At 39.6% G+C, this 27932-nt stretch overlaps 3 protein-coding genes across 3 annotated transcripts in view; all 3 read right to left on the reverse strand.

The window, feature by feature from the left end:
- Positions 1–9020, reverse strand: part of ap4e1 (adaptor related protein complex 4 subunit epsilon 1) — a 12160-nt gene extending 3140 nt beyond the window's left edge. Inside the window, exons 1-18 of the mRNA XM_044356885.1 lie at positions 8684–9020; positions 6281–6352; positions 6028–6151; positions 5718–5791; positions 5508–5629; positions 5260–5419; positions 4960–5126; positions 4772–4845; positions 4555–4677; positions 4352–4461; positions 4124–4263; positions 3718–3830; positions 3491–3609; positions 2478–2780; positions 1703–1814; positions 1481–1619; positions 1131–1386; positions 66–623 (exon numbers count right to left, since the gene is read on the reverse strand). Of these exons, the coding sequence (XP_044212820.1) occupies positions 66–623; positions 1131–1386; positions 1481–1619; positions 1703–1814; positions 2478–2780; positions 3491–3609; positions 3718–3830; positions 4124–4263; positions 4352–4461; positions 4555–4677; positions 4772–4845; positions 4960–5126; positions 5260–5419; positions 5508–5629; positions 5718–5791; positions 6028–6151; positions 6281–6352; positions 8684–8824 (2907 nt within the window). The 5' untranslated portion in view covers positions 8825–9020. The remainder of the gene's footprint in view (positions 1–65; positions 624–1130; positions 1387–1480; positions 1620–1702; positions 1815–2477; positions 2781–3490; positions 3610–3717; positions 3831–4123; positions 4264–4351; positions 4462–4554; positions 4678–4771; positions 4846–4959; positions 5127–5259; positions 5420–5507; positions 5630–5717; positions 5792–6027; positions 6152–6280; positions 6353–8683) is intronic.
- Positions 9021–9700: 680 nt separating this feature from the next.
- On the reverse strand, positions 9701–14912 carry gnb5a (guanine nucleotide binding protein (G protein), beta 5a). The gene is made up of 11 exons (XM_044356945.1): positions 14509–14912; positions 13610–13746; positions 13430–13471; positions 12508–12584; positions 12292–12424; positions 11858–12001; positions 11662–11753; positions 11282–11330; positions 11070–11166; positions 10773–10939; positions 9701–10670 (listed from the first exon to the last, which is right to left on the reverse strand). Exons 1-11 carry the CDS (start codon positions 14642–14644, stop codon positions 10659–10661), a joined length of 1086 nt encoding a protein of 361 aa, XP_044212880.1. The 5' UTR covers positions 14645–14912; the 3' UTR covers positions 9701–10658.
- Positions 14913–16056: 1144 nt separating this feature from the next.
- myo5c (myosin VC) lies at positions 16057–26998 on the reverse strand. The gene is made up of 40 exons (XM_044356883.1): positions 26836–26998; positions 26346–26456; positions 26056–26227; positions 25816–25960; positions 25290–25446; positions 24937–25080; positions 24771–24852; positions 24552–24659; positions 24362–24468; positions 23982–24247; positions 23804–23885; positions 23566–23706; positions 23343–23465; positions 23079–23162; positions 22758–22889; positions 22528–22625; positions 22323–22409; positions 22118–22229; positions 21807–22018; positions 21549–21714; positions 21291–21437; positions 21046–21210; positions 20845–20938; positions 20700–20763; positions 20316–20590; positions 20143–20206; positions 19970–20053; positions 19677–19857; positions 19478–19571; positions 19304–19367; positions 19020–19188; positions 18836–18920; positions 18655–18753; positions 18319–18473; positions 17928–18017; positions 17657–17807; positions 17263–17548; positions 17001–17175; positions 16828–16908; positions 16057–16696 (listed from the first exon to the last, which is right to left on the reverse strand). The coding sequence occupies exons 1-40, from the start codon at positions 26860–26862 to the stop codon at positions 16544–16546; spliced, it is 5232 nt and encodes a 1743-aa protein (XP_044212818.1). The 5' UTR covers positions 26863–26998; the 3' UTR covers positions 16057–16543.
- Between the last annotated feature and the right edge of the window lie 934 nt (positions 26999–27932).

A 27932-nucleotide genomic window follows, 5' to 3' on the forward strand; every position in this document is an offset into this window, starting at 1 on the left:
TTAATATGAAAATCTAATAAGGATTGTATAAGACTTCATTAATGCTTTTCTGCTCAATAATTTACCTCAAGTTCTTCTGAATCAAACTGTAGTAGTATCTGTTGAATGTCAGAGTCAGAGGAGTTGGTCATAAAAACAACTAGCACTAAAGAGTCCTCTTTCTGCACATGACAGGCTGAAAGATCCAGACTTTGGTTGCAGCACAGAGGAGTGATTTCTGAGCAAGACAGTCCAGAGAGCTCTGCAGGAAGATGGGAACTGAGATATGAGTCTTTAGGTCCGTCTGGGTCTTTGTGTGGAGCAGGATCAGCAGCTACCATACCGTTATCCCTGATGAGAGAGGGCTTAGTTCCCTTTATGTTACTGTCTGTTAGTTCCCCTTCTACATCACAGGTGCCATTAGCAGTGGTGAGGCCCTGAGCGAGTTGGGATGTCTGTTTGGGTGAGGAAACGTCCGTTTCAGAGGCGATGTTGGAGTCCAGTAGGTTGTTACACAGCAAGTTATCCACCGTGCTGGGAGACGTGACGAGGGAGTTGGGTATTTGCTCGCTGACACCAGCGGATGAACCCTGACCTTTGGCTTTTCTTCGGAACCTCTGGGGCGTTGGCTCAGACTTTCCCATCTGTGAGAAGGAAAACTTTTAGACATAACAGTCATGTTTACGGTAGTGCACATTTATTGTTTTCACTGGGTGAATTCACAATAAAAATTATAAAAGGCAACAATATAAACATCAAAATGGCAGAAGGTTGATACTGTAGAGCCAGTAGATCCTGCTCTCCCTGTATCAGATTCCATTCCTCCCCTGTTTGAAACTGATTTGCCAATATAGCCTCAAGACTTGCACAATTTAAATTAGCATCTTTTTTTCTTTTCTTTTCTTTTTTTTTTTTTTTTTTTAAATCATGCACTGGGTGAGCCTTCAGGATTTACTCAGCAGATTCATGTTTGTCAAACGGCTGCAGCTGCTTCACTGTAAGTGACTTCCACATGCCATAAGAGGGCACTAAAATCTTATGGTTATCTATTTTCTTTAATCTCATATTGTCATTATGATATCCCACACATTTATCACGGGTGGCATCTTCCTCAATATTGTTCAGGCCTTTAGAAGACTTTCTAAGCTCACCAAACACGCAGAGCTTTGGGAACTCAGGCCGACAAACAGCGAAGAGGCCAGCTGCTTTTTCTCTTGCTCTGGCTCAGGGGTTGGTATTGGAGTTTGAGTCTGACTATGTGAGCTGTCAGCCTCCTTCTGCTGGCTGGGTGACTGGACTGGACTGGGAACCTCAACCTGGGCAGTTTCCTCCACAGGTTCCTTATGGGCCAGATAGCCCTCCCTCCCCCACACCCTCTTCACTCCATCCAGATTCAGAGTCGTGGAGCTGAAACACAGATGGCAAATCACCAGAGTGAGCTCAAAACAATACAATGCAACATAATTCTGCAAGCAGAGGCATGCATGTTGCGTCCACATACCCTCCTTTGTGCGAGATGTCGGTGCTATCGCCTGACAGACCGGAGCTTATGGACAGCAGCGTAGGAGACTGTCTGTCGGCTATGCTGCAGGAGGACATGCTAATAGGCAGGGACAGGCTGTAGGGCTCCAGGCTCAACGCTGAGGCAAACAAAACAAATCAAAACAAGGCAGTACACATGTTGCCAAATTTGCAACGGTCTAAATGTTTTAATGGGCTTTACCTTTTGCCTGAGCTAGTTCCTCTTGCCGTTGATGGGGAGGCTTGTATGGAGCAGCACCAGCCGCCAACGCCTCGGACACAAATCCATCCAGAAATGATAAAGAGGAGTCCACCTCGAAAACAACATAATTACAACTGCAAGTTTACATTTATTATTTAATGGGGTGGGAAAAAAGCATTTGGAAAAGCAGTGTTGAGTGTTTAAATGAGATAGAGGTGCAAATAAATACACCTCTATCTCATTTTACACTTTAACTATGATTTGAAACTTTACACCAGTGGAAGCATCTGTGTATCTGTACATTATTCTGGTTGTCAACCCGACACTGCATCTGATACCGAACTGTCCTCTTATCAGTCTGTTCCAGACATGCTCAAACAGCTGCTAACGACTGCACCTAAAACGGTACAATTACAGCTGAGTTGATGATCTCTAATATTTTGTTAAGTACTGTCATTAATCTAATCGACTCTGTGCCAGGGAGAGCAAGCGTATGCAGGTTTTTTCCCAACCATTAGATAATGAGGAGGAGGAACTACAAAGTGACATCATCTGCTGTGGTTTCGAGAGCTGAATCATTTTACAGTAATTATGGTATTTTATGCCAAATGCCGAGATGTTTCAACAGAAGTAATATTTCAAATCTAATTAAATGACTCCATGTTGTCAATATATCAGGTTTCTATGACTATGGATAGTAAACAACATTACAGTGATAGCATCCTGTGCAATTTAACATCATTATCATAATTGTGCGGCCCTGATTGTGCGTTACCTCCAGGGGCTCCATGTGAGCATCTCGAGGCAGCACCTTGGCTCGTAGTTCAGAGTTGTGGCTGAGGTACTGCAGCTCCTGAGCTCTCTGTCTCAGCACAGTGTCCATGGAGCTGCTGTATGTTTCACAAACCTCCTGAGCCACAGAAACACCTGCCCCGCCCTCACAGAGCTTGGTCATTGCTATGAGGACCCAGCTCTTTGTTTCACTGCTGGTGTGCTTCATGTCCAACAGCTTGGCCAGCAGTCTCAGCACCGCGGCTGGTTCGAGTTCCTCCATCAAATGAGAGTATTCACCGAGGACCTGTGCATGGTAGAGACGGGGTTAAACTTTAGCGTTCGAAATGCTATGTAGTGAAGTGACACTTTGAGGAACAGGGGAAGGGGTGTACTGTCTTGCTTCTTAACAAACTGACTTAATGCTGCTGGTCATGTTTAAAGCTATCTTATCTTATCTCTCAAGGCTTAATCTGGCCTCTGGCTGCACTCTTCAATCCCTGTGAGCCGCCTGAGATCTCCTCAACAAGCACTTCTGATCCCTCATCAGAATACACTCAGCTTTTATCGTCTGGATCCTGAGGCTATTATTTAAAGCAGTGGTTTCCGACCTAGACCACTGGCCGCAAAAGGTTGGGAACTATTGATTTAAAGGGCCTGCCCGAGAAAACTCATTCCAACTAATTCTTTATGATTTTTTTAAACGTTTCTAATGGGGGTTTGCTCTTATTTTCCGCATTTAACTTGCGTTTAAAAGCATTTTGTATTTTCATCCCCTCACATATTTTACTATTCTTATTTCCTGCAGTTTTTAAAGTGATTGGTAAACCCTGCTCTGCTCTGCATTCTTTCCCTTCTTCAGCTTCTTGTTTTTATTTTAATTACGAGTTTTGACCTTTGACTTTTTCCCTTCTCCATGCACCTTGAAAATAGATGAAGTTGTGCCTACTCTGCTTTTATTTTAATCATGAAAGAATATACCAACTGCTCATAAAGTATCGTGCAAACATCTCTTACCCAGCTGATGACTTGTAGGAAGCGCTGCGGCAGTTTGCCAGGCTCTCCTTGCAGCAGAGAAACATATGAATCCACAGCAAATAGCCTCAACTTCCTGTCCTCCTCCACACTGTCAAATCCTGGGCCATTAAAGAGAAATTGAACATTATTAGATTGCGAATGCAAACTGAAATAATCTAATATGACAACACTTGAGTGCTACAGAATAAGCATTTGGGTTATCTCACCCTCAGAAAGCAGTTTAAGGAAATTGTTTGGGATGTCAGGCTGCATCGTGTCTCCACCCAATGAAAACACTGTGTTCATGGTCTCAATGAACCATTCATTGTCTGGTGCATATGTAAAAAGGCTTATAGGAAAAAAAAACACAATAAATAGGAACAAACAAGGTATTAGAAAATATAACAGAATATTAAGTCAATTCAACATTATAGAGAGCAAAGTGTGTGACCATTTTCATTGTCTGCAACCAATAAAACTGTTTGTCTAGATTGTAAACTTCCCAGTTTTTCTATTATTATTATTATTATTTCAATGTGTGGGTCATCAGATGTAAATGACAGTCATATTATTATTAATATTAATACTAAACGCTGTCTCTTGCCTCCGCTATCGACACACACAAAAGGATATTTTTCTGCCAGTTCTGCCACCTTCCCCACCAAGTCAATAGTAGTGTAGTCGTCTTTACTGATGCTCAGAAACTCCAGCATCTTCTCAACAATGACCGTGACGTTCTGGGCGTTAGTAATCCGAAACAGCAACTCCAGCACCTGCACAGAAATAAGAGACCCACAATGCTGAAAAAAAAACCCAAACCCGATGACACTAAAATCCAAACTACACCAATATCCGTCTCACCTCACGCTTGATGATGAGGTCAGGGTGATCTAGACACTCTATGATGGTCATCTGATGCTGCAGGGCCAGTTTAGGATCCTGCTGGACCACATAGGTGAGGGCCTTCAAGCCTACAGTTACATCAAATTAACAGAATTACTACAGTAAATATCTGAGATCTTGATTGGAAAAAAAATACTTCTTACTTAGGATTTCTTTCTTACCAAGATATTTGAGATTAATCTTAGGTGACAGCACAAAGTTGCCGATGCACTTTGCAGCTTTTTCCAAAAGTTCAGATTTGGGATGAATTGTGTAAATACATTTTACACACTCGTATAATATTGCTGGAAATAAAGAGAGATTTGTATAAGTGGCTGATATTGAAATTATTTCAAACAACTAAATTAATCAGAAAACACTATTTTAAATCTAACATACCATAGGTGATGTTATGGTTCATCTCTGCTCTTCGTAAAGACTCGTCAAGGACTTCATACATGATCTCACTTGCGCTGTCAAAAAACAAAGAACAGACTCAGAAAATCTACTCGCAAGAAGTTGGGCACAGAGCACAACCACAAGATACTACATCCAATTTATCCGGGGACATAATAAGTGATAATTACCTCTGGTCATTTTTTCCAAGTAAGGACAATATTCTGAGGAGTTGGATTTGAAGCCAGGGAGCAGGAACACTATGATAATTAAAATCCATGGGCAGCTTTCCTCCCACCACCTGCTTCAGTATGGTCACAAAACACGCTGCCAGATCCTTATAACCTTCAGGATTCTCCTAAAATGTAAGAAAAGTACATGACAGGACTAGATTACACTACAGTAGATCAAACAGAGATGTCTGTATAATGTTTTCTCAGCCTTAACCTTAGAAATAATTACAGAATCCAGAAAAATACCATACTAATTACCGTGATCATCTGTAAGTAGATGTGTAGTGAGGCTGTCATAACACCAGGATCCTTGTCGCACAAAGCTTTGCGAAACTTGTTGTGGATGTGTTGAACTTGATTCGGTGCTATTAGGTAGAATTTGTACAGTGCCAGAACAGCTTTTCGCCGTATGATTTCTCTATAAATACATCATAAGAAACCTCTGTAAGGCATAATATTCAGACAGGTTTATTAATCGAAATGGAGAGGCAAAGAGTATGTCTTACTTTGGGTGAGTGAGTTTCTCTTCCACCAGAGGAAGGATCGCAGGTATCATATCTTTGGGGAACATTTGGCTGACAACAGTTAGAGCCATGCACACTTCAATAAGGTTTGTGCTCTGAAGATCCTGAAAACATGTAAAACACATTGATGTCCTTTATTCTCATTTAGACTCAAGATGACAAATGCTGTAAAAACTCAAACTGAACACCCACCTTTAATACAGTGTTCACAAGGAGAAGGAGCAGCTCATGACTTTCGTTCAGAAACAAGGAGACAGCGAGGTAACCTGCAGATCACACAAACGTATTGTTGGTACAGGGATGTGTGGGAGGATAGTATCACAGCATCATAGTTAAGTCAGTGTAGTTGTTATGGTGACAAATGAGGACAAGTTCTGCAGAACGGCAACTCTAATTTCGCCAATTTTAAAAACATTTGTGCTTATTGCAACATGAGCTTTTTGATTGATGAGCTTTGTAATACCTGCAGGCAAGGATTGAGTATAATTAGAAAAGAACATACCAACTCTCTTCTCCAGAGCAGTGCCTTGTTGAGCCAGTTTGATGGCGTGAATATAGCTGAATGAAGCCTCATAACCCAACATTTCACAGTAGATGGCTCTCACCATGAGCTCCTTCATCTGCCTCTGAGGATCATGACACAAGAAAGACACTTCAATACACACATCAATACTTCCAGGTATCACTCAGCCTGTTTTACTAATCTGGTTTCTTGTGCAAAACCAAAATGGGAATAAAAATCCAAAGGTCCATACCATGGAGGTGTTGGGGGATGACACCTGTTCTTTGATAGATGCCAGTTCACGTTGAATGAGTTTCTCTTCCTCCTGAATGGGAGAAACACAGTTGAGGATAACGAGCAAAACAAACACTGTGTTGTGAGGAAGATTGGCACTGAATTGCTCTAATTGATGTCATTAACCATATTAGTTTAATGACCATACTTAAACACTAATGACATCAGATCCTCTTTACATAACCACTGAACATTTTCAAAGGCGTACTGTGCCAATACACTTTGTGTCAAAATTGGTTTAGCTAAGCAATCTATCACAGTGAAAATGTTGTCACAGCTGTATTATCTTTGTGTTGTTATGCAGATATAAACAGTGACAGTTTATAAAGCTGTTCCTGATTCATAAATTCATACGTTTGGGGGAAACTAACTATTGCTGAGCAGCAGCAAGAATCTCCCAGATTTGCATGATTCTTTTCACAGCGTCCACATACAGTACTGCACAAATGTTTTAGGCACTTTGGATGTTAGCTTCTTATCCATTATGCATACCGATTATTCTGCAGCATGAGAACGACCCCAAACATACAGCCAGAGTCATAAAGAACTATTTTCAGTGACAAGACGAACAAGGAGTCCTGCAGCAGATGGTTTGGCCCCCACAGCGCCCTGATCTCAACATCACAGAGTCAGTCTGGGATTACATGACGAGACAGAAGCAACTGAGACGCATGAATTCACAGAAGAACTGTGGTAACTTCTCCAAGATGCAGGAACAACCATCCTGCCAAGTAATTTTAAAAACTGTGTGCAGGAGAGGAGAACTGGTGCTGTTTTAAAGGCAAAGCATTGTCACACCAAATACTGATTTCATTTCGGTTTCTTCTGTTTACTCCTCTTTGTATGAAGTTAATTAATGAATAAAAAGTATTTATGGCACTATTTTTGAAAGCATCCTCACTTTACTTTTAATGCCTTTGCTCAGTATTGTATGTCTTTCAGGTTTAATACAGAGCAACTTGACGACAGCTGATACCTTGTTGACCACCTCACTGTTGGGTCTGGTTACAGGTGCAACAGAGCCAATTTCAGACCAAACCAAACCACACTTTTCACATTTTCAGCCTGGCGTTACATTATTCTTTACTAGTCTACAACATAGTTTCTGTCTGTACCACATTTTGGCAGCTGACGTCAGCAGTTTATCACAGCGCATTACACTTTATCATGAATTATACATTTTGTACTCATCATTGGTCTCTGTATCATAAGGTTGGATGGTCTTCCTTACAGACAAGAAGAAAAAAACACCTCATGTTATTCATCTATAAAGCTCTACCTCACATCTCTCCTCTCATTTAAATCTAGGGCTGTGCAATATATCGATATCATATCGATATCAAGATATGAGACTAGATATTGTCTTGGATTTTGGATAGTGTTGTATCATGATATGGCACAAGTGCTGTCCTTTCCCGGTTTTAAAGGCTGCATTAAAGTGATGTGCTTCTCTGAACTTATCAGACTGTTGTAGCTGTTCTATTATTTGCCTTTACCCACTTAGTCATTACAGCCACATTACTGACGATTATTTATCAAAAATCTCATTGTGTTCATATTTTGTGAAAGCACCAATAGTCATCACAACAATGTTATCACAATATAGATATCGAGGTATTTGTTAAAAAAAATTGTGATATTTGATTTTGTCCATATCGCCAAGCTCTATTTAAATCTAGTAACTACAGCACACGATCCAGTAACTACTTAATCTCAGATATCCCTCATGTTTGCACTAATGTTGGCAGAAATAGTTTCAGGTATTATGCACCTTTTAAATTGAATGAACTGCAAACTGCCCTAAAACTTAAATCTTTCATTCTTCTTGGACTTTTTAAAGCTGTATTATCTAATTTTTTATAATTCTTGTAACTGATTTTTTTTTTTATCAATTCCTTGTTGATTATGTAGTTGTGCTGTTTCTGTTTGCTGATTGTGTTCTTGTCTTATGAATGTTTCTTGTTCTCATGTCCCTCTGGGAAAAGAGATTTTAATCTCAATGAGACTTCTTGATTAAATAAAGATTACATTAAAAAAAATAAAAAATGAAAATGGAAATAGCATGAAATTCTGACTTTCCACAAGCACCTGAACGCACCAACAAGGACGATTTTTCAATAACAATTGCTGTTCTGCTCTCAAATGCAAGACAATAACAACAGTAACAAACAAAAATCAGTCTAAAAACTTATTAAAGTTGAATAAAGACTACTAAGCGTGTAGTAGAGCTTATATATAAACATATAAACACGTTTTCAGTTAGCATAGTCAGCTTAGCTAGCTAACGTTAAAGCATACCAGCAACAACTGAATAAGGTTGATGTTATTTCTCCTAAACTCCAGTTTAAAAAGACAAACTCACATGTTTAGAAGTGAGCTCAGTGATTCCTCTGATGAGGGTTCCCAGTTTTGAGGTGGAGGACAGTTTTGCAGATCCAGGTTGGGAGTCTAAAGACAGGAGGCTCGGCAGAGCTGTCAGAGTCTTCTCCACAACATCGCTCATTTTGGCAGCTGGCTGACTTCCTACAAAATACACTCATTAAATCATCTATCCATCCCAGTCAGACCCCAGTAAACAGAGACTGTGAAGGTAATCTGTTAAACACTTAAAAAGAGCACACAAGGCAAAACGCTAGTTAGCCAGTCGGCCATTGTTTTGATTCAGCAGACTGAGGGGTTTGTTGATGATGTCACTTCCGGTGGTGTTTGGGAAACTTTATTGAAAATCTTCAGCAAAAACAGTCGCTGCTATTTCTGACCAGCTCAATAAGTTGAAGGATAGAGTCACAATTTTTCAAGTCTGTTATAAAACACCAGTCACCTGACTATATATGAACAGTGAAAGAGGTTTTCCTCGCTGTAATCCTTCCTCCTGTTCACATTGGCTATTAATAGAGCCCCTTCAAATGTGCTTTCAATGTAAGTGATGGGGGCCAAAATCCATAATGTGTCCACTCAGTCATTTTGTGTAAAAATATATTTAATATTATTTATTTTTAAGAGGTTTCAACAGTCTGAGTTAGTCATATCAAGTGGATATCTGCCACATTTACAGTCTTTTTAACGTAACTGTAACGTTGAAAGTAATCTACTTGATTTGACTCATTTGGAAGCTTAATATTAGCTTCAGATAAACGTTTAAATACATTTTTGCCCAGAAGGAGGCTTGCAGATTGTGGCCTCCATCACTGACATTCTAAGTGCATTATGATGGGATCTTCTAATGGTCAGTATAAACAAGAGGAATGATTAAATCTATTTCAATGTTCACTGACTATTGTTTTAAGACAGACTTGAAAAATGATTAACTTAGCCTTTCACAGGAAATAATTATAAACCAGTAAGATAAGCAGTGGAACAATAATTAGAAACACAGTGATGATATTCAAAACTCAGTTTATTATGTTGATAATATTTTGATAAACAGTCCCTTGTATAACTGTACACTAAACTACAATAAAATAATTACAGTAAATATGAAATTACAGCCACTGGACAACCGCATGAGAAGGAGTACATTCTACGAATTTAAACATGTCATATATTAGCATTTGGATATCTAGTGGGGGACCACAGGTTCAGGGTGTCTGCAGTGACTGAATGTGCACATCGAGCAGTAAGTGGCTTCCATAGCTGGAGACAAACAGAGATGACAGGTAAACCTTATCTTAAGACCATCAGGATGATGATTTATCTTTAAATGTGCTTTCTTTACATTGGAATAATATCGGCAGGTCAGTTGCTTTCAAAACTGGAGAGGGCTTGTTGGGGGGACAGGGTGTAGAATTAAAAGTACATCAAATTGCTATCTATCTCCAGCTTAAATAAACCATCAGTTTGTACTTTAATCCATATTATCTAATGCCGATATCCATTTTCCAAGATTGTTTGTAAATATTTTGCTGTGTTGTATCCCATTTTCTTCCACAGCCTGCATACCTTCATCATTTTTGTGCAAAAAAAAAAAAAAATAGTTAATGTCCTTTATGTGGGCACATACAACACATCACTTTATTGTGTCACTTCTATCCTAGACTGATGCTATTCACTACCAGTGTTATTTTCTGCAATATACATTTTACATCTTAAGTTGTAACTATAAGTACTTCTGTGCAATTTTCTTTCAATCATACTGTAATACACGCGTGCCATTTGGTTTAATTACTCTCTGAAATATGTCAGTCTACCCAGGTCATAAGACTGGAGTATATACAATGCTATTGATATGCCCTATGTACAACCAGAGTCTCTATTTCTGTGATTGTACTCTAGCAAACAGAAATGTCTGTGTGTCTTCAGTAGGTCTGTCTACCATTTATTCCTCCATGTCTTCATCCTTAGGCCCAGATCTGAAATTTAAAAAAATTAATTATCATTACAAGATATTTAAAGAGAGGTCAATGCAGATTGCAAAGTTGTCAGATCGGACAATAATAGCGGACATCTCGTACCCGGAGAGTGTGGTCCCAGGAGCCTGTGCAGAAGGCCGTCCCATCTGGGGAAACACGCAGTGTGCTGACACGGTTCTCATGTCCAAACAGAATAGACACCCGCGTTCCTTTGAGAACATCCCAAACATTTATGGTGTAGTCGTTGTAGCCGCCAAACAGTAGCCGGCCTAAGAAAAAAAAAAAACACACACACACACACACACACAAAGCTTTTAACAGCGTGGCTTTTTTTACAGCATGGTTATTGATTGAACAACCAGAATAATATTGGATGGGACGTGTGTGTGTATATCTTACCACTGAGAGAGAAATCAACACTGGAGACTCCAAATATGATGCTCTCTTTGGAATAAATAGCCACTTCTCTGTCTGCCCTCAAGTCGTACAGGCGGCACTGTAAAAAAATAAAGGTCAATGTTTGAATTTTCAACAGAGCTGAATATGTTTCCAATAGCACTTTGTATATAGCTGTGGCAGTTAAAATCATGAAATAATATCTGATTACTTACTGTAGCATCATCTGAGCCAGAAGCAAATGCATCTCCACTGGGATAGTATCTAAAAAAGAGAGAAGAAACAGCTACAGTTAGGAACAATGACAAATGAGTTTTTTAAACCCTCTATGTGATTGTAATATTTCTGACAGTAAGTGACTTTTAGTGGTAGCATAAAAAACAAAACACTGAGGCTGACAGTTGATGTTCTAAATGCAAAACTGCACCAATTGTCACTGGAATATTTTTACCAACAAAAACTTATATCATCAGAATAATTTGAAAATTCTTATAATTACATATAAAATTTACACATATAAAATCTTGGTTTTTCACATATAAGCACAGTTCCTCATTAAATCCTTATCTATACACTTGTATTTTGAGTCACTTACCGAACACTATTTATGTCTGATTCATGAGTTTCAAAAGACTGAATACACTGTCCTGAGCGCATGTCCCACACGTTGGCCTTCTTGTCACAGCCCTGCAATAAAAACAGAACCATGTAGGAAAAAATCATAAGATGATGTAAATAATTCTGTGAAGCTGAAATAGTGATAAGCAGTAAGTAGTAAGAGCTGCTCTCACCCCTGAAACAAATGTGTTTCCAGTCTCAGAGGGGGCCAGGTCCAGACAGAGCACGTCTGCTGCGTGTCCATGGAAACTCTGCAACAGCTGCCCACTCTCGACATCCCATAATGCACATGTTCCATCCCCACTGGACGTCAGGATCTTTAACACGGACAGATGATGAGGAGGAAGAAGAATAACGGTTACTCTGATGTTTGGGCAGAGTCGATATGGGCTAACACACTGCTATAAATGGATTGCCTTTGCTGGGTGAAACATCATGTGACCAGGACATTAAACCAAGAGCAACTGGCTGCTGTGAATTATTAACAAAGCTCTTTTCACTGGAACATAGACGGCAGTGATTTCTGATTAATAATGAGACAGAAATAGAAGATGAAAAGAGAAGAAGAAGAAGAAGCTAAAAGGATGAGTGTGGTGGATATTTTCACCTGCATATCTGAGTTGGTGAAGCTACAGGCAGACAAGTAGTTTGTGTGCATGGCCACTGATTTCTTCTTTGCAGCCAAATTCTCATTCTTGTCCAGGGATAGAGGATAAACAGAGCATTTGTTGTCCAAGCCCCTGGGACAGAACACAAAGCCAGTTTAGTAAAAGAAAAATAGATCACCAGACAGATGATACACTACGCACAGATCGTCACTCACCCGCAAGCTACAGCGCAGCCGGAGGGGGCGTAGGCACAGGCCATCACCCAGGTGCACGGCATTGTCACAGCGTGCTCCTAATAAACATCAAAAGACAAAGCTGCATGAAACGCTGCAGGACAGTGAGATGAATCAAATTCATTAGGCATAATTAGAGCAGAACAGGGAGCTGTAGACTGTTAGACATTAGACACTGAGGATGATACAAACTCAAAAAATGCTGTAATTAGTTTTCAAACGTCAACCTTCAGCCCTTTATATGAGCAATGATGATGTGGATATCCCCCATGCCTCCTCCTATCCGTTATGGCTCATAGATTTGATTTTCGTCATGATATCAGAGAAAATGAAATTCTCAATTTGAGGCTCAACAGATACATTTTCAAAAAAAACTGCAACCCTCTATAACTTCATTCATTTCACTTTATATGAACAATGATGTAAATAACCCACATTTTATAAGCTATAGGCATGTATTCTTGTCTTATATATATCAATATATCAATAGGCCTAATATGATCTTATTTTGCTGTGTCTTTTCATGTTTTTGATTAATTTGTTACACTAACATTATTATTTGCATCTTTGTTAATATGAATTTGATTTAGGCCAATGATTCCCCCAAGAAACCCATTTCTGTTACAAAAATGTTTATTTTCTCAATGTTTGCTTTTGTCTTGGGAAATACCAAACACTAAACACTCATTATTATCCTCACAACTCAAAGCGTCACGAGCCCAAAAAGGTTGAGAACTGCTTTAAATCGTTAAGGATGTTCACAATGTCAACTAGGGAAGCACAGATGAAAAACTAGTTTGTAACAAGCTTTTCATGGCTTCAAATATCTGAACATTTTACTAAAGTAGTCCTGGTGGTTTTCATTCTGTAATAAAATACCTGCACATTGAAAAAGAGGAGTTACCTTGTTGGTAGTGAAAGCATCCCACACAATCACTTTTCCATCCTGCATGAAGAGACGAGAACAAGTATAATATGAAAAAACAGGTACTATTTTGAGTGAGTCTGATTACAAACTGACCAAAGTAGAAAACCAGAGTTAAAAGGAAAGAAAGAAAAAACAGAATCAGGAGCATAAAGTTACCTGAGAGGAGCTGACGATCCTCCTCTTGTCCTTACACCAGTCCATACACAGAACTTTGTTTCCATGTCCCTTCAGAGTTCTTCGAGTCTTCATGACAAACTGGCCGAGCCCCTCCACCTTCTCTGCCACCTGATGTACTGCACACACACACACAGATTTACATCATTTCTGGCGTATTTACACAGACATACATTAATTTCCTGGAGACTTACTCTAACCCTAACCATAACCAATGTCCCAAAAATCAGCATTTTACCAACTGGGGACACAGCTTCTGTCCCTAATTGTACAAACTGTCCCAAATTAACTGGTCTTAAGTCTAGTTTGTGTCCCTGAAAGTGATTAAAGTCATACCCACACACACACACACACAAAATGTACATTACATTAAACCTCCTACTGTATACACCCTCGATTAATATTCCTAGCAGCAATAAGGATTAAACTACAGTAGGCCTGCTCTAAATGGAGGAATATATTGAGTAATCTTAATCTGTCATGTCCTCAAGTAGCTCGTATAAATATGATGCGTTACAAATATCAAATTTCTAGTTGTTTTTTTCTCACATTTCTATCTATATTATTGCCACATTGCTGAAACATGATTGGACATTACTAGGACATATAGTAGAAATTGGGATGGGAGCACTGAGCTGTAAAATGGGGAAGCAAACAAACATCCTGCTCAAATCGCCTGTCAAATCTGAGGTAACGTCAGGACAATCAGGTCAATAATCTGTTCCGGCTAATTCGCATCTCTATATAAAAAAAAAAAAAAAGTGGCAATCTACGACCTCTCACGGAAACACATAAAGCTGTAATAACACATTTGATGCCATTTGTCCCGTCCCACTGTGGACGCAGGGGTGAATCGAGGCCTCTCCATTTTCAACACTCACGCTCGACATCGTGCAGCTTCGCTCTTTCCTCCTCCAGCTTCGTCTTCAGCGTCTCCGATTCCGTTTTGAGATGTGCCAGGGTCTCATTCAGCTGTACCTCCTGTGTCGCCATTTCAGGGATTAGAGGGGATCTCATATATTTGCTTTGTACAGGCAGCGATCGGCAGCGAAAAGGCTTAAAGCGGAGCTAACAGCTGATGCTGCTGTCATGACGTCAGAGGGAGAAGATGCTCCTCCAGTTTCCAGAGGAGGAGGAGGAGGAGGAGGAGGAGGATCCTGCATCCTGGTGATGCTGCTGCTGCTGCTACACAGGCTGCATCCTCAGCGGCACTACAGCCTCACTACACTACAGCTTCATGATGCGTTTTCATACCGTCGACATGGAAAACACATCACTGAAAAAAACAGAGCAGATTAAATGAAGCGCACTGCGGCATTTTCACATATAAAACCATTTATTTTAATGGGATCAACTATTAAGTAAATGTATCCGCACATGAAAATATATGTTAAACATATTAAAGTAATTATACATTTCATCTAATCCTCTGTTATGAGTAAATTATTCAAAATATTGTTAAATCTAAAATACATTTCAAGCTACTTTCACATTTTATCGACTGTAATTTTTCTAGGTATTCTGAAATTTGGTGGTGGATATAATCTACAGTTTTTGAGTATTAAATTGTGGGATATTCCAGATATTTTATACTATGTATATATAAATTTGACTACTTTGAAGACAACAAAGTGAAAAAATATTATAATATGAATTCACTGTTTGCCTGCCAGCAATATTCAGCAATATAAACAAGACTTCAGCATTCACACCTTGATATTGGAAAATAAAATTTAGGGCTGCAACTAACTACTATTATCATTATTATCAATTAATATACTGATTATTTTCTTGAATAGTCATTTCATTGAATGATTACTAATGATTACATGCTGTTTACTGTTTACCATCTATTGTTTACATTGCTTACATACAATAAGTCACTTTAATTCATATCAGTACTACACTGCATACCTGTTTTCCCCAAAACTATTTAAGATACTAAAGGTTATCATTCTTGTTATTATATTTATTATCATTATTGGAATCATATTGTTATTGTTATTATTATTATTATTATTCCTTGCACTCAAGACCTTATAATTACTATGTAAACATTGTTTTATTTTAATCACTAAATAGGCTTTTTACTTATTGCCCTTTTGCCTTTGTTGGCTACTTATAATACTATTTGACTTATTTTATTTATTATGTAAAGTTGAGTTGACTCTGAGTCTAAGATTTTCATTACAGGTAATGATGTTGCATTGTCACAAGTACATGACAATAAACTTGAAACTTCATTATTTGGTTCATGAAATGTCAGAAAATAATGAAAATGAAAAAAAAAAAGTCCGTCCCACTTTCCCAGAGTCAGAGCTGAAGTCCTCAGGCGTCTTGTTATGGTCCAAAAGTCAGATATTCAGCTTATCATGACATAAAACAAAGTAATACAGCCAATCCTCACATTGGAGAAGCTGAAACCAGAAAATGGTTGAAGTTTTTATTTAACCTTTATTTAACCAGGAGAGTCCCGTTGAGACTAAGAGACAAGTGAGACAGGCAGCAGCACAAATAAAAACACACAGTTACAGAGAAAACACAAAAGGAGACACATTTTAAAAAGAGGTATTTTTGATTTAAAAATAACTATTATTAAAATGGCTGCAGGCTGTTTTGTCATTTAACTATTCAGTGATGTTCCTGCTCTAATAAGATTTACAAAAATACTTGAATAAATAAAATATGAAAATTCAAGCAATTAAAGAAGACTTTCCTTCTGGGGCCTGGTTGTAATTTCCTCACAGAGCAGAGAGGAAACATGACTTCAGTATCTTTCCTGGCTCCGTCCCTGCATTTATTTTAAAAACATCATTTATTAAAAGTGTTTACATATTTATACATACATAACATATAGCCGTAGGCCACAGTGCTATGAGTCAGGAATAAGGAGAGAAAGGTCAAAGGCCGACTGAGTCAGATCCTGGTGAGGAAGCCCAGATTAAGGCTGCTCGGGACTTGCAGCAGCTCCAGAGCCTGTGAGGATGAGCAGAAAGGAAACGTGACCTGGAAACGATAATCTGTGTCCAGCATCAGCTGTGTCGACCCTTCACGATCTTGTAGAAGTGACTACAACAAAGAGCAGATTCAGGCTTATTTAGTGAAGTGCAAGAATGGCACATATTTCATAACATTACACAGTATTTTAAATTGAGAAAGTCCCGTTACATTAAAATTAGAAAACAATCAATAGAGCTTACCTGAACTTTGCGGACGAATGATGATGCCACCCTTTTCTCAAAGTCATCGATGGGTGTGTACGAATTCAAAATCTTGACAATCTATAAAATCAAATGAGAGTTTTGTTTTACTTTAATGTGAAGCTGGAGTTTCTGATATCAAAAAGTGCAACATATGGCACTTAATAAAGTACCTGAACAGGGTTGAGCTCAGTGCATTTTTCAGTGATCTCCTTTGCGTCGTCATCGGTGGACTTGTTGACTTGCAGAAGCCAGGCAGCCTGAGACAACGGCTTCATAGTATCTATGGCGTTAGAGCTCTGAAGGTCCTTCTCCTTCAGCCACTCCTCCAGATAACTGATGTTACATCTAAACAAACAGAAAAGCTGTGAGACTGACCCTTTTTTTATTGTCATTCATTAAAAAATCACAAAACAACCACACACACACACACACCTGATTTGCATTCCTTTCCTGCAGGAGCACATATCTTTGCGGAGCATGATGTTGTTGAGGGTGGTCGCACCAACAAGGAAGAACAGTTGCTTGATAGCCTGTTTGATGAGACCTTGCTCCATGCCGTGCTGGCTCATGGTGGAGTGAAAGTGACTGAGCTGCTGAATGATGAAGGAGATGGTGTAGTTCTCTGAGTCCTCATAGAGGCTGTTGGAACGTTTCCTGAAGCCTGTTGGCTTCATGCTGGAAATTCCCTGTAAACTCTCGTGCTCCAGCATGCCGGGTACTGTTGATCAAGACAGATAAGAAGCACATTTTATGGCACCTATTAAAGTAAACCACAATCAAAATCATGTGCATTTATCATGCCGCAATAATGAGCTGTGTCTAATACCGATGGCTGGAGTGAGGGTTTTTTCCATGACCGTGATGAACTGGTGGTAGATGTGGATGGCCAGGTCGCTGAGAATCTGCCTGTGTTCTGACAAATCGAAATTCTGCAAGCAGTTCTTATTCTGACGGGGAGTATTTTGTTTCATGAACTCCTTTTGTGAACAACAGCAAAACAAGAGAATGTCAAAATACACCTGCTATTGTATATGCAACATTATCGACAGACAAAAACCACAAAAGTGACCCAGTGAGTAAATAAGGTAAATCCACACCTCTTCTCCGCTGTACTGCCTCAGACAGTTGAGCAGCTGGTACATGTTGGAAAGCCAGAATGACAGCAACTCAAAGTCTTTGTGGTGAGTCTGAAACAGGAACATGTAGTTGTGTAATGAAATTTTGTTTAAATTGTTTTGAGAGGTGATATTTTATTGGCTCCGTTATTTGTGCAATTTGTAAGTTTACTTTAATGCAGGCCTTTAATCTTCCTCAGATCATCATTATCTCAAAGTAAAATAACTGAAGTAAACTAAACTCCTGCCAACATACTGGCTGCAGTCCACGATCTTAGATATTGTCATTAATAATTGCTTTTTTACTATATTTATTCTTCATTTAGCAGCTCTGCGTAGCGATAAGGGCCAATATACTTAGAATTAATCTCACCATGATGACCTTTTTGACAGCAGTGATAATTCCATTCATAAGAGACTTGAGTTTGGCATCGTCGTTCAGGTAGTCGGCATGGCGGACGCACATGAAGAGGATGTACGCCGGCAGACCGGGGATCATGTTGACCACCACACCTTTAGGCTTCAGATCTAGCAGGCAAATTGTGACACATTTGTAGGAGAATATCACCTCATTCATTCAGTTATCACTACATCTGTCTGTTTATTCCGGCTGAAAGTCACAGAGGACCTCAGCTATAACAGCACCGGGAGAAAGGCAGAAATGAATGAATGTGACTATATTACACTCATAAAAATAAAGGAAAAATACCCAGAATGATGTTTTGAACAAGCTTGGATTCATCGTCTCTCTTGTACTCCAACATGCCGAGGTAATCTTTAGGAAGAGCAGGCGCCGGCGTTGGCTTGGCTGTGTGAGAAACAATAAAGTTATGAACATGGAGAAGTTATATATTTTTTTGACAATTATCATGTAAAAGCCACAACTCTACCTTTGTGAGATGTTTCAAGGCTCTTTATTTGATTCTGGAGTTTCTTTATTAATCTGTCCTTCTGGTCAAGCTGCTCCTCAAAGTCCTGAAAGAAAAGAAGAATTTGTTATTGTCTTTATTACAGACAAGATACACATTCACACGTTGGTACTGTAACCATTCTCGCCTCTTTATCGACACATACCATATTCTCAGCAGTTAACTGTGAAGCCTCTTGTCTCAGTCTCATCTTGGCCTCGCTCTCCATCATGTGCTGTCTTTTCAAGTGATCATTCTCCTCTTGTAGGTCCTCTACTTTGCCTTGAAGATCCGTCTTCACCTCCTCCAACACTTCAGCTTTCTCCTCAAAGTGCCTAAATAGCAACACAAATCACGCCGACTGACAGTGAAATCTGAACAAATCAGGACAACTGAGGAATCACCATTGCATCCATAATCAAGAAAGAGACTTCAATTTGAGTGTTTTACCTGCGTTGTGAACTCTCTTCTTGAATCTTCTTCTGAAGGATGTTGGTGATCTCCTCTGTTTTTTCTTTCAAATGACATAGATGAAAAAACGTGCAAAAAAAGAAGTAAAATACCTACAAAAGTTATTTTTATTGCAAATAACTGATAGACAAATCCACGCAGAGGTAAACCTACCTGTTAACTCTATGTTCTGCTCCTCTACATGGACCTCTAGCTCTTGCTTTTGTCTTTGCAGCTCTGAAACCTGCAGTTTCAGCTCAGGTAGAACCTGTGGATTACATCAAACAAGGGAAAGCACAAACTATTGCACATTCAGAACTTCATCCATCCCAGCAAGGAATTAAAATACAGAGACAAAAATTCAACAATGTACCGAGTTCTCACTCCTGAGCCTGGACACCTCTTGGAGAATTTTCTCATTGACATTACTTTTCTCCTGGAACAGGTTTTCCAGCTTGTTGTTCTCATTTTGAAGGTGGTCCAGTTTCAATTTCAAGCCCTCAACTTGGGTCTCATAGCTTTCCTTTTGCTCCCTCTGGTGGTTTTCTAGTATTCTGCACACAAAAATGAAACTCTGTCAAACAGGATTAAGCAGGTTTGTTACACAGGTACAAAACTGATATTAAGTGAAAGGATTGTTATGATTCTCAGGAAAAAAAAATAGACCTGGTAGCTTTCTGCATGCCATCGAAGGCTGTCAGCATGTCTTCAACTTCATACATCTTCTCAGAGTCGGAGTTTTGAGTTAGCCTTTAGAAAAACAATGTGAAATAATGAATCCTTTAATGAGATAAGAACAACTAAGTGAGAAAAAGTGAAAACTAAAATATTTGGATTACCCCAAAAGAACCTCCTCTTCAACAACACCACCGAGAAGTTGTTTTGTAATCTCCTTCATTTTAACTACAGAAACAATAAAAAATGTGTTGGGGTTATTCGTTCATCAGCTAAATATTATCCTCATTTATCTTCTAACATAAGAAACTGAAGTTACATCAGGAAACGTCTGTACCTCTTGCTTGTTCTGACTGTTCTTTCATCTTTCGGTCAATGTTATTCCTCTGATTTTGCATGTTATTGAGATCTCTGCGTAGCTCTGGAATAGTCTTGACATGCTTGGAGAGCTGGATGACCTGTTCCTGCAGGTCAGAGTTCACCTGGCCCCCCTCCTCCATCTTTCTCTGCAGACTGACTCTCTCTTCTTTCAATCTCTTTATCTCCTCTTTCAGAGTTTCCACCTCCTTCTCGTGGTCCTGTCTCTGGATCTCAATGTTGTTCTCTGCAATTCTGCCAAGAATGATCTTATCAGAAACCTGAATTCAATTGAACAAGCTGAGAAACAATAACGAAAATATTTGCTTTACACTGGAGACGAAGTTGCATTTTTATTACTTACTTTCTAAGCCTTGCTTCGTCTTCTTTCTCCTCTAGCAGATTCATCTTTATTTGATCAAAGCTCTCTGAAAGAGTGTATGGCCGGTCACAATTTTGGTACAAATTACATTATTGGTTGCATACATAAGAACATAGACTCCTATTACCTTTTGCCTCTTTGGTGGAAGCTTCAAACTTTTCCTCCAAGTTCTGCTTTTCAAGGGTTAGTGCACCCATCTCATTTTGAAGCTGAGCAATTGTCTAGAGTGAGAATAAAAATGCGTTTTACGCTCATAAAGTCTAATTATTCAGCAAAAAAAATCTGAAAAGAAACGCACAACTGTATCAGCATTAACTTCAAGACTGACCAGACTAGCATCTTCTTTCACTTTCTTCTCTCTTGCCTCCAAAGATGCCTTCTGGTTGGATGATTTTTCCAGCTGTGTCTCCAGACCATGAAGTCTGTCCACGGTTTGAGAATGAGTGTTGGCCAAGCTTGTCAGTCTTTCCATCAACCCACGGTTCTCTTTATTCTGTAAGGAAACATCGATTCATTAACAGATAGTATGTCTTCTACAAGAAACAGCTGAAGTAACTTTGGAAGCATCTTTACCTGCTCATCAATCTTCTTTCTAAGCTGCTGGACCCTGTAGGAGAGCTGAACGTTAAGCACCAGCCGACGCATGGTTTGAAATCGCCGCCGTGCCAGCCATGCTCTGGCATACTTCTGTAGAACCAAAGCTTTCTGCTCTTCCATCATCTGAGAGGTAAAAAAGAGATAGCAGGGCGTTAATTGTGTGAAATTATATGTTGTATTTTCAACAAACTAAATTACACAAGCGATTAGTGTAGTGATCCCTCAGTTACAGACCTTCTTGTAGCGTTTACGGGCCATCCAACCTCGTGTGAAAGCCTGGATGGTGATGGAGGCCAGGCGGACTATATGGTAGATCTGTCTTGTACAGTAGCCTCTCCAATGCCTCTGGATCACCAGTGAAGCCCAGCCCCTCTTCAGTGTTGCAGCACTCACTGTTTTACTTCAGTTTTAAGAACAAAGCAGGTGTTAATGTCAAAATACAGATACAACTAAGGATGCAGGACAACAAAACCTTCAGTGAATGCCTCTAACCGTATTGTCCTCTTTCCTCGGATGTACTGTTGGATGATGACGGCTGCCTGTCTCATGCACATGTACTTCCTCCTCTGGCTCCACCCACGGACGTGTTTCTGGATGGTAATGCAAGCTCCTCTGAGTCGGTCCAGACGCAGCTTCTCTAGATAAGCTACTTGACCAGCTCGGAAGAAGATCTTTGTCCGACCAAACTTGTATTGGTTAGAGTCCTGGAGATCGAGACAAGGGGCAAAAGTAACACAAAGAGATACAGTGCATGATAATTAATCACGAGGCTGTAGCAAGAGGCAGATAAAGATGCTGCTTACCTGAATCAGCCTCTGCAGTACGTCCTTGCAGGTCTGTTTCTTGTCACTGAGGCCTGCTTCCTGATGAGTCATTAGGATACTGTATCGACTGTAAAACTCAACATATGTCCACCTGCAAACAAAACATGTGAGCCAGAGCAACATGAGCATAGGCAGATTAAAACAATGTAATTTGGATGACTGAAACCTAGTAATAGAGAATCACCTGGACGGATAGCTCTGAGCACTGATACGAATAGTTTCAAGGACTCCACAGGCTCGCAGCTGCTGAACCACCCTTCTGGAGTCATACCTCAAAACACGCATACACACACTCTCTTAGACCAAAAACACGAACATGTGAATGTGATTCAGACAAATACAGAGTGGATCATGTTAATCTGTCAATAACAAGTTTCATTAGTACTCACTCAAACGGGAGCTTTTCGTCGTTAGGCTTAATGCAGCGCACATAGTGAGGGGTAGTAGCATTCAGTGTTTCCATCAGTAAGGAGAGGGAGCTGCAGAACTGCATTCAAGCACAAGATTTATGAGAATGGGTAAAAATACAGCATACTAACTCAGTTATGTCTCATGCAAGCTGGTAAATATATTATGGAAACTTCAATCTCCAGCAAGCAGAGAGAGTAAATATTTTCACCTTATCTCCAACAGAGGTTCTCAGCTGTTTATTGGCTGGTTTCACTCCAGGCCTGGCGGGCCTCACTTTGACACCTCTAGTGCTCCGACTGTTTTGCTCCTCCTCTTGGAAAAAATTGGCCACAAAAGGACACTGATAACAGTTGCAAGTAGGAGAAATATGTTAAAATGAGAAGAAAAAAAAACAATGCTGCACGGAGTAGCTTTTATAATACAGAAACATTTTATTTGTTTTTGTGACCACTGTGATTATCTCTTCTTCAGGTATTGAATCTTATTATTCTACTGTATTTCTTATGTCTTTCTGAGGGCCTTTGATTACCTTACTAGCTCTCATAATGTCAATCAGTTCTTCATAGAGAGCATCTCGGTTCTTCTCAAGAAAACCTTTGCACTGATACTCCACCTGTTGAGCAAACAGACTGACAAAGTTAGAAAAAGAAGGCATCTGCCAGAAATACGAGAGCATTAATAGTCAATAACAGTAGGAGTAATTCTAACGCAAATGATTAAAATGTTAAGGTTTTTGTGCTACTTTTAGTTTGAACTGAGATTAGCAAGAAATGTGTCTCTTATCTGACTCCACCTTGTCAGCAAAGTGTTGTATCACAAACGCCTCATTTGATAACCTGGGCTTCTCAAACAGTGGATTGGCGTCTAGGTAGTTGTGCAGCTTTTGCAGCCAGCTTTGATCGGTGCCTTTAGGAAACTATAAAGTAGAAGGACACATGTACAGTATAAGAGTGACAGCAATCATAAAAACAGAAACAGAATTGTAAAAGTCCAAATCATGTCCAGTTCTATCTTACCAAACATTCTTCATCAAGCAAGTCCAGGATCCCCATCTTAGCTTCAATCAGGTCAATGACCGGTTGATTGTCATAGAAATCTATCAGCGTCCATGGGATGTCTTCTTTCATGTACTCCTCTTGCTCCAGCTTGAACACATGCTGAGTGAAAATAAGAGAGACAACATAATAACCCTCTCAGTCGATGAAGAGGTGTATGCAATGTTTTGCAAGGATTTGGGACGCTGGCAATGCATACCAGATTAAACTGCTGTTGAAGCTTTTCATTTGCATAGTTGATACAAAACTGCTCAAAGCTGTTGATGTCAAACGTTTCAAAGCTGAGGACAAAAAAAACCCCCAATAAGTTCAGGTCAAAAATGGCAGCAAAAGAGACCAAAACATATCAAACAGCAGAAGAAAACAATCTGCATTACCCATAAATGTCCAGAACACCTATGAAAGCATGTTGTTTTCCTGGGACCTGCAGCGCTGTGTTTATCCTGTTAATAATACGGTCGAACAGGAGGGCGTAGATCTGTTTGGCGAGGGCATCTCTGGCATTTACTGCCTGGTGTTTGGGTACTGGCTTCACCACCGTCTCAGTCACCAGAACAATCCTCCGATGGCACAACCAACGCACCAACCCCGCTGCACTCACATCCAACAACTCACAGAAGACTGCCAGATGTGGATCACTGGGCTAAAAGATATTCAAATCAAGTTTTGCAGTTGACCAGGTTAATGTTGATGATCTAATTGATCTTAATGATCTAAACTTGCACACAAAAAACTAATTTAAGGCTTGGAGACTCACAGAAACTGATGATTTGTCATCTCCAGAGTTCTTGATCTCCACATTGCCCAAATGCAGAATGGCTGCCAAAACTTTAAAGACATCTGACTGGAAGTCTTCCTTCAGCCCTGGAGAATCAAAGAGAAGAGGGCAAAATGAACATGTAAGTCACACTAAGAGGTAATAGTCTAACAGCTGAAGCACCCTTTACCCAGCAGCGAGAAGGTCCGTCGAGTCTCTTCCATCTCTTTCTTGTCATCTACACCTTCGATAGTGATCTCACCACCCAAGCATGTGTACCGGAACTCATCTGCACTCACTGCAGTTAAAAGGAAGAACAATAAAACAATCACACAATAAATTAGATTAAACACAGCAGCAGTGGACCAGAGTCAAACCTTCAGAATAAACCCTCAGCATGAACACTCACACAGTCTTAGGTTCTTGAACTCTGGCAGCTGTGCACAGGAGCACATCTGGTAGAAAATGTGATAATTCCTCTCATTGTCTGTCTGAAAACAACAGAATATCATCAGAAAAGATCCAAAATTAGTAAAAAAAATAACACTCAACATCATCCTCATTTTATACAATACCTGAAAAACGACTCTGGATTTCTCTAACAGATAGGTCCTCATATTCGCGCCGATAATCCGGTGCCTCCTGTCAAAGCTGATCTCGGTGTATTTCCCAAAACGGCTGCTGTTGTCATTCCTGGTTGTCTTTGCGTTTCCTATTGCCTGAGAGAAAAACCCCTCAAGTTATTAGGTCTATTTTTAAGTTAATTTATTAATCATGTCAGTATATGCTTATGTTTTTGTCAAAGTGTTGAAACATTAACAGTCTTTAATAGAAATAATAGCTCCTGTATGTGTTGCGTTGTGAGCAGGGCTGTGTTAAAATGAGTGAGGCTGCCCTCTTTTTGCCCCTAGACCAGTAAAAATCATACCTCTGTTATTGGATTGGACGCCAGGACTTTGTCTTCAACTCGAGTCTTACTGCCAGATTTGCTGACAACAGCAAAGTACCTCATAGCATATCGAGCAGACACTGTTTTACCGGCTCCAGATTCACCACTGACGATGATAGACTGGTTCTTGTGGTTTCTGAGAAAGAAAAGGAAGCATAACGCAACTACACTAGAGCTGCAACGATTAGTTGATTAATCAAAATTAACTGCTAACTATTTTGATAATCCATTAATCGTTTTGAGTCGTATTTTAAGAAAAAAATTCTCTGATTCACGCTTCTTAAATGTGAATATTTTCTGGATTCTTTAGTCCTCTATGATAGAAAACAGAACATCTTTGGGTTGTGGACTGTTGGTTGGTACATAGCAAGACATGTTAGGTTGCATGATGAGCTTTGGGAAACAGCGATTGACATTTTTCACCATTTTCTGACATTTTAAAGACCAAACAACTAACTGATTAATCAAGAAAATAATCTATGTGATTATCTGAGCTTTTCTTTACCTGGCCATCTGTTTGTAAGCCTCCTCTGCCACTGCAAATATGTGAGGGTCCATGTCTCCCACGTTCTGGCCTGAGTAGGCATTAATGATTGCGTCTCCGTAGAGGGGAAGCTGTTTGTAAGGATTTACAGCCACCAGTATAATACCTGAAAAAGAGGAAACATTACAGGCTGAGCAAAGAACACGCACCACCTCAACGCTTACATGCTGCTAGACAGTCAAAGGCTTCTATCAACAGTACCACAGTAGGTATAGATGATTCTGGACTCCACGAATCGCACTTTGAGATTGTGCAGGACCGCAGGTTCATGGAGGTAGCTGAGAGCAGTGAGGTCATTCTCTCCCACCAAGATGTCCGGGTTGCGGAGAGGAGGGAGTTGTGGTTGTGACGAGTCAACAGGGTAGTAGTGCTCCTTCACAGCGACAGGTTATGTAAAAGAGTCAGATCAGCAGCTGCTGCTCCTCACCATCATAAAACTATTAAAGCTACATGTGAAGGTTTTATTATATAGAAGTAACATTTTTACTCACAGTTCCATCTTCCAGGAGCAATTCAAGAACATTATCCCCAAAGTGGTAGTCTCTCTTAATCTCTGCTGATTGCCACACATGTTCCACATCTGGAATCCACACTCTGTTGTACTGAGGGAGCAGATCACAAAGGTGACAGGTTAATTTACCAATGCTTACTGTATTGTAGAAATCATTGAAACATGATTTTCTCTATAAATATGAGACCATTTCCTATGCGAACAATTACTTATAGTAAATTTTGTGCCCCCAAGTTTAGTTCCTATTGTACTATATGTTATAAAATAAAGAAGATTTACATTTTAAAAGTTGTGTGAGAGTAAACAATTCAACAATTAGACATTAAATTCCTGTGGATCCAGCTTCCACTACATCTATGCACTTGACATGAGCCTTGACCAAGTTTCCATATGTCTCTGTAAACCAACAGTATGGGAATTATCTCTACTGTGATAATAAATAAATAAATATCAGGGAGTTTTTCTCTTACCTCGGTGTACAGTTCCGACAAAGCCATGTTTATGCATTATTGTTATAACTTCTCCGGTCAGTATGTTTGTTTATCACCTCCTGTTTCACTCTACTTTCCAGGTTAGACACGAAGTTCCTGTCTGCTCCTCACAACTCTGCCAGAGGATCCAGCAGAGTCAAGATCGCAGGAATACAACCACCTTTCCTGTCAGGGTTTTCAAAGTAGAACTTAAAATGTAACTTCCTTTAGAAAACACTTAGACACAAGGTTCAGTAAATACATAACACTTTAAAACGGTATCAGGTTTTGAGTTTGTCTGTTTTATTGATTTAGTTCTTCCCATTTATCCAAAGTGACGAGTTATGTCCATGTTGTTATTTTGATCCTGTGTTTCTGTTTGATTGTAACCATCAATCAAATAATCCCATAATTTTAATCTCAGTGTAAAACACTTTGGTCAAAGTCTGTTGTTTTTAAATGTGCTCTATAAATGAATTGACTTGACCATGACTATGCAGTAAATATTTTGTCTTTATTCTTGACTCTGAAGCTCTTCTTATATTTAGATAAAGGTTATTGTCGTTATCACTGATCTGTAATGCTTTCAGTGCCAAAATGAATCTGAGAGGGTCACAAGAAGATTAAATGACCGAGAAAATACAACTACATACAGTTCTGTTGCACAAAATTGTTTAATTTCTACGGCGAATATTTGCAATTTTCTCGAATATTTGCAATGTTTCCTGTGAAATACTGGAAGCCTTAACATCTTTACGCCTTCTAAAAAATAATAAAGTTAAACAGTTTAAGAGGGGAAATCACTCTTTGGTTGAATGTCTCATGATTCACATCCTCATTACAGTAATAAACAGTCATTTCAAATGATCACAAGGCTAAAAGGATGTGAGCCAGCAGTGTCCCGTGTTTATTTTGAAAACCCTAACACTCATACTGCAGGTTACTCTTGTCTTTTCCTGGTTGGCTTGTCGTGTGCGCGAGAGCCGCTCACCTGTCGCGGACTTTGACTGCTGACTCCGCCCCCCCCGTCTTGTGATAGAGTGGGTGTGCTCGTTTGATCAAGGATTCAGGCAACAAAAGAAACCGGATACAAACTC

The sequence above is a fragment of the Thunnus albacares genome, chromosome 7 (assembly GCF_914725855.1).
Source record: "Thunnus albacares chromosome 7, fThuAlb1.1, whole genome shotgun sequence".
Taxonomy (NCBI): Eukaryota; Metazoa; Chordata; class Actinopteri; order Scombriformes; family Scombridae; genus Thunnus; species Thunnus albacares.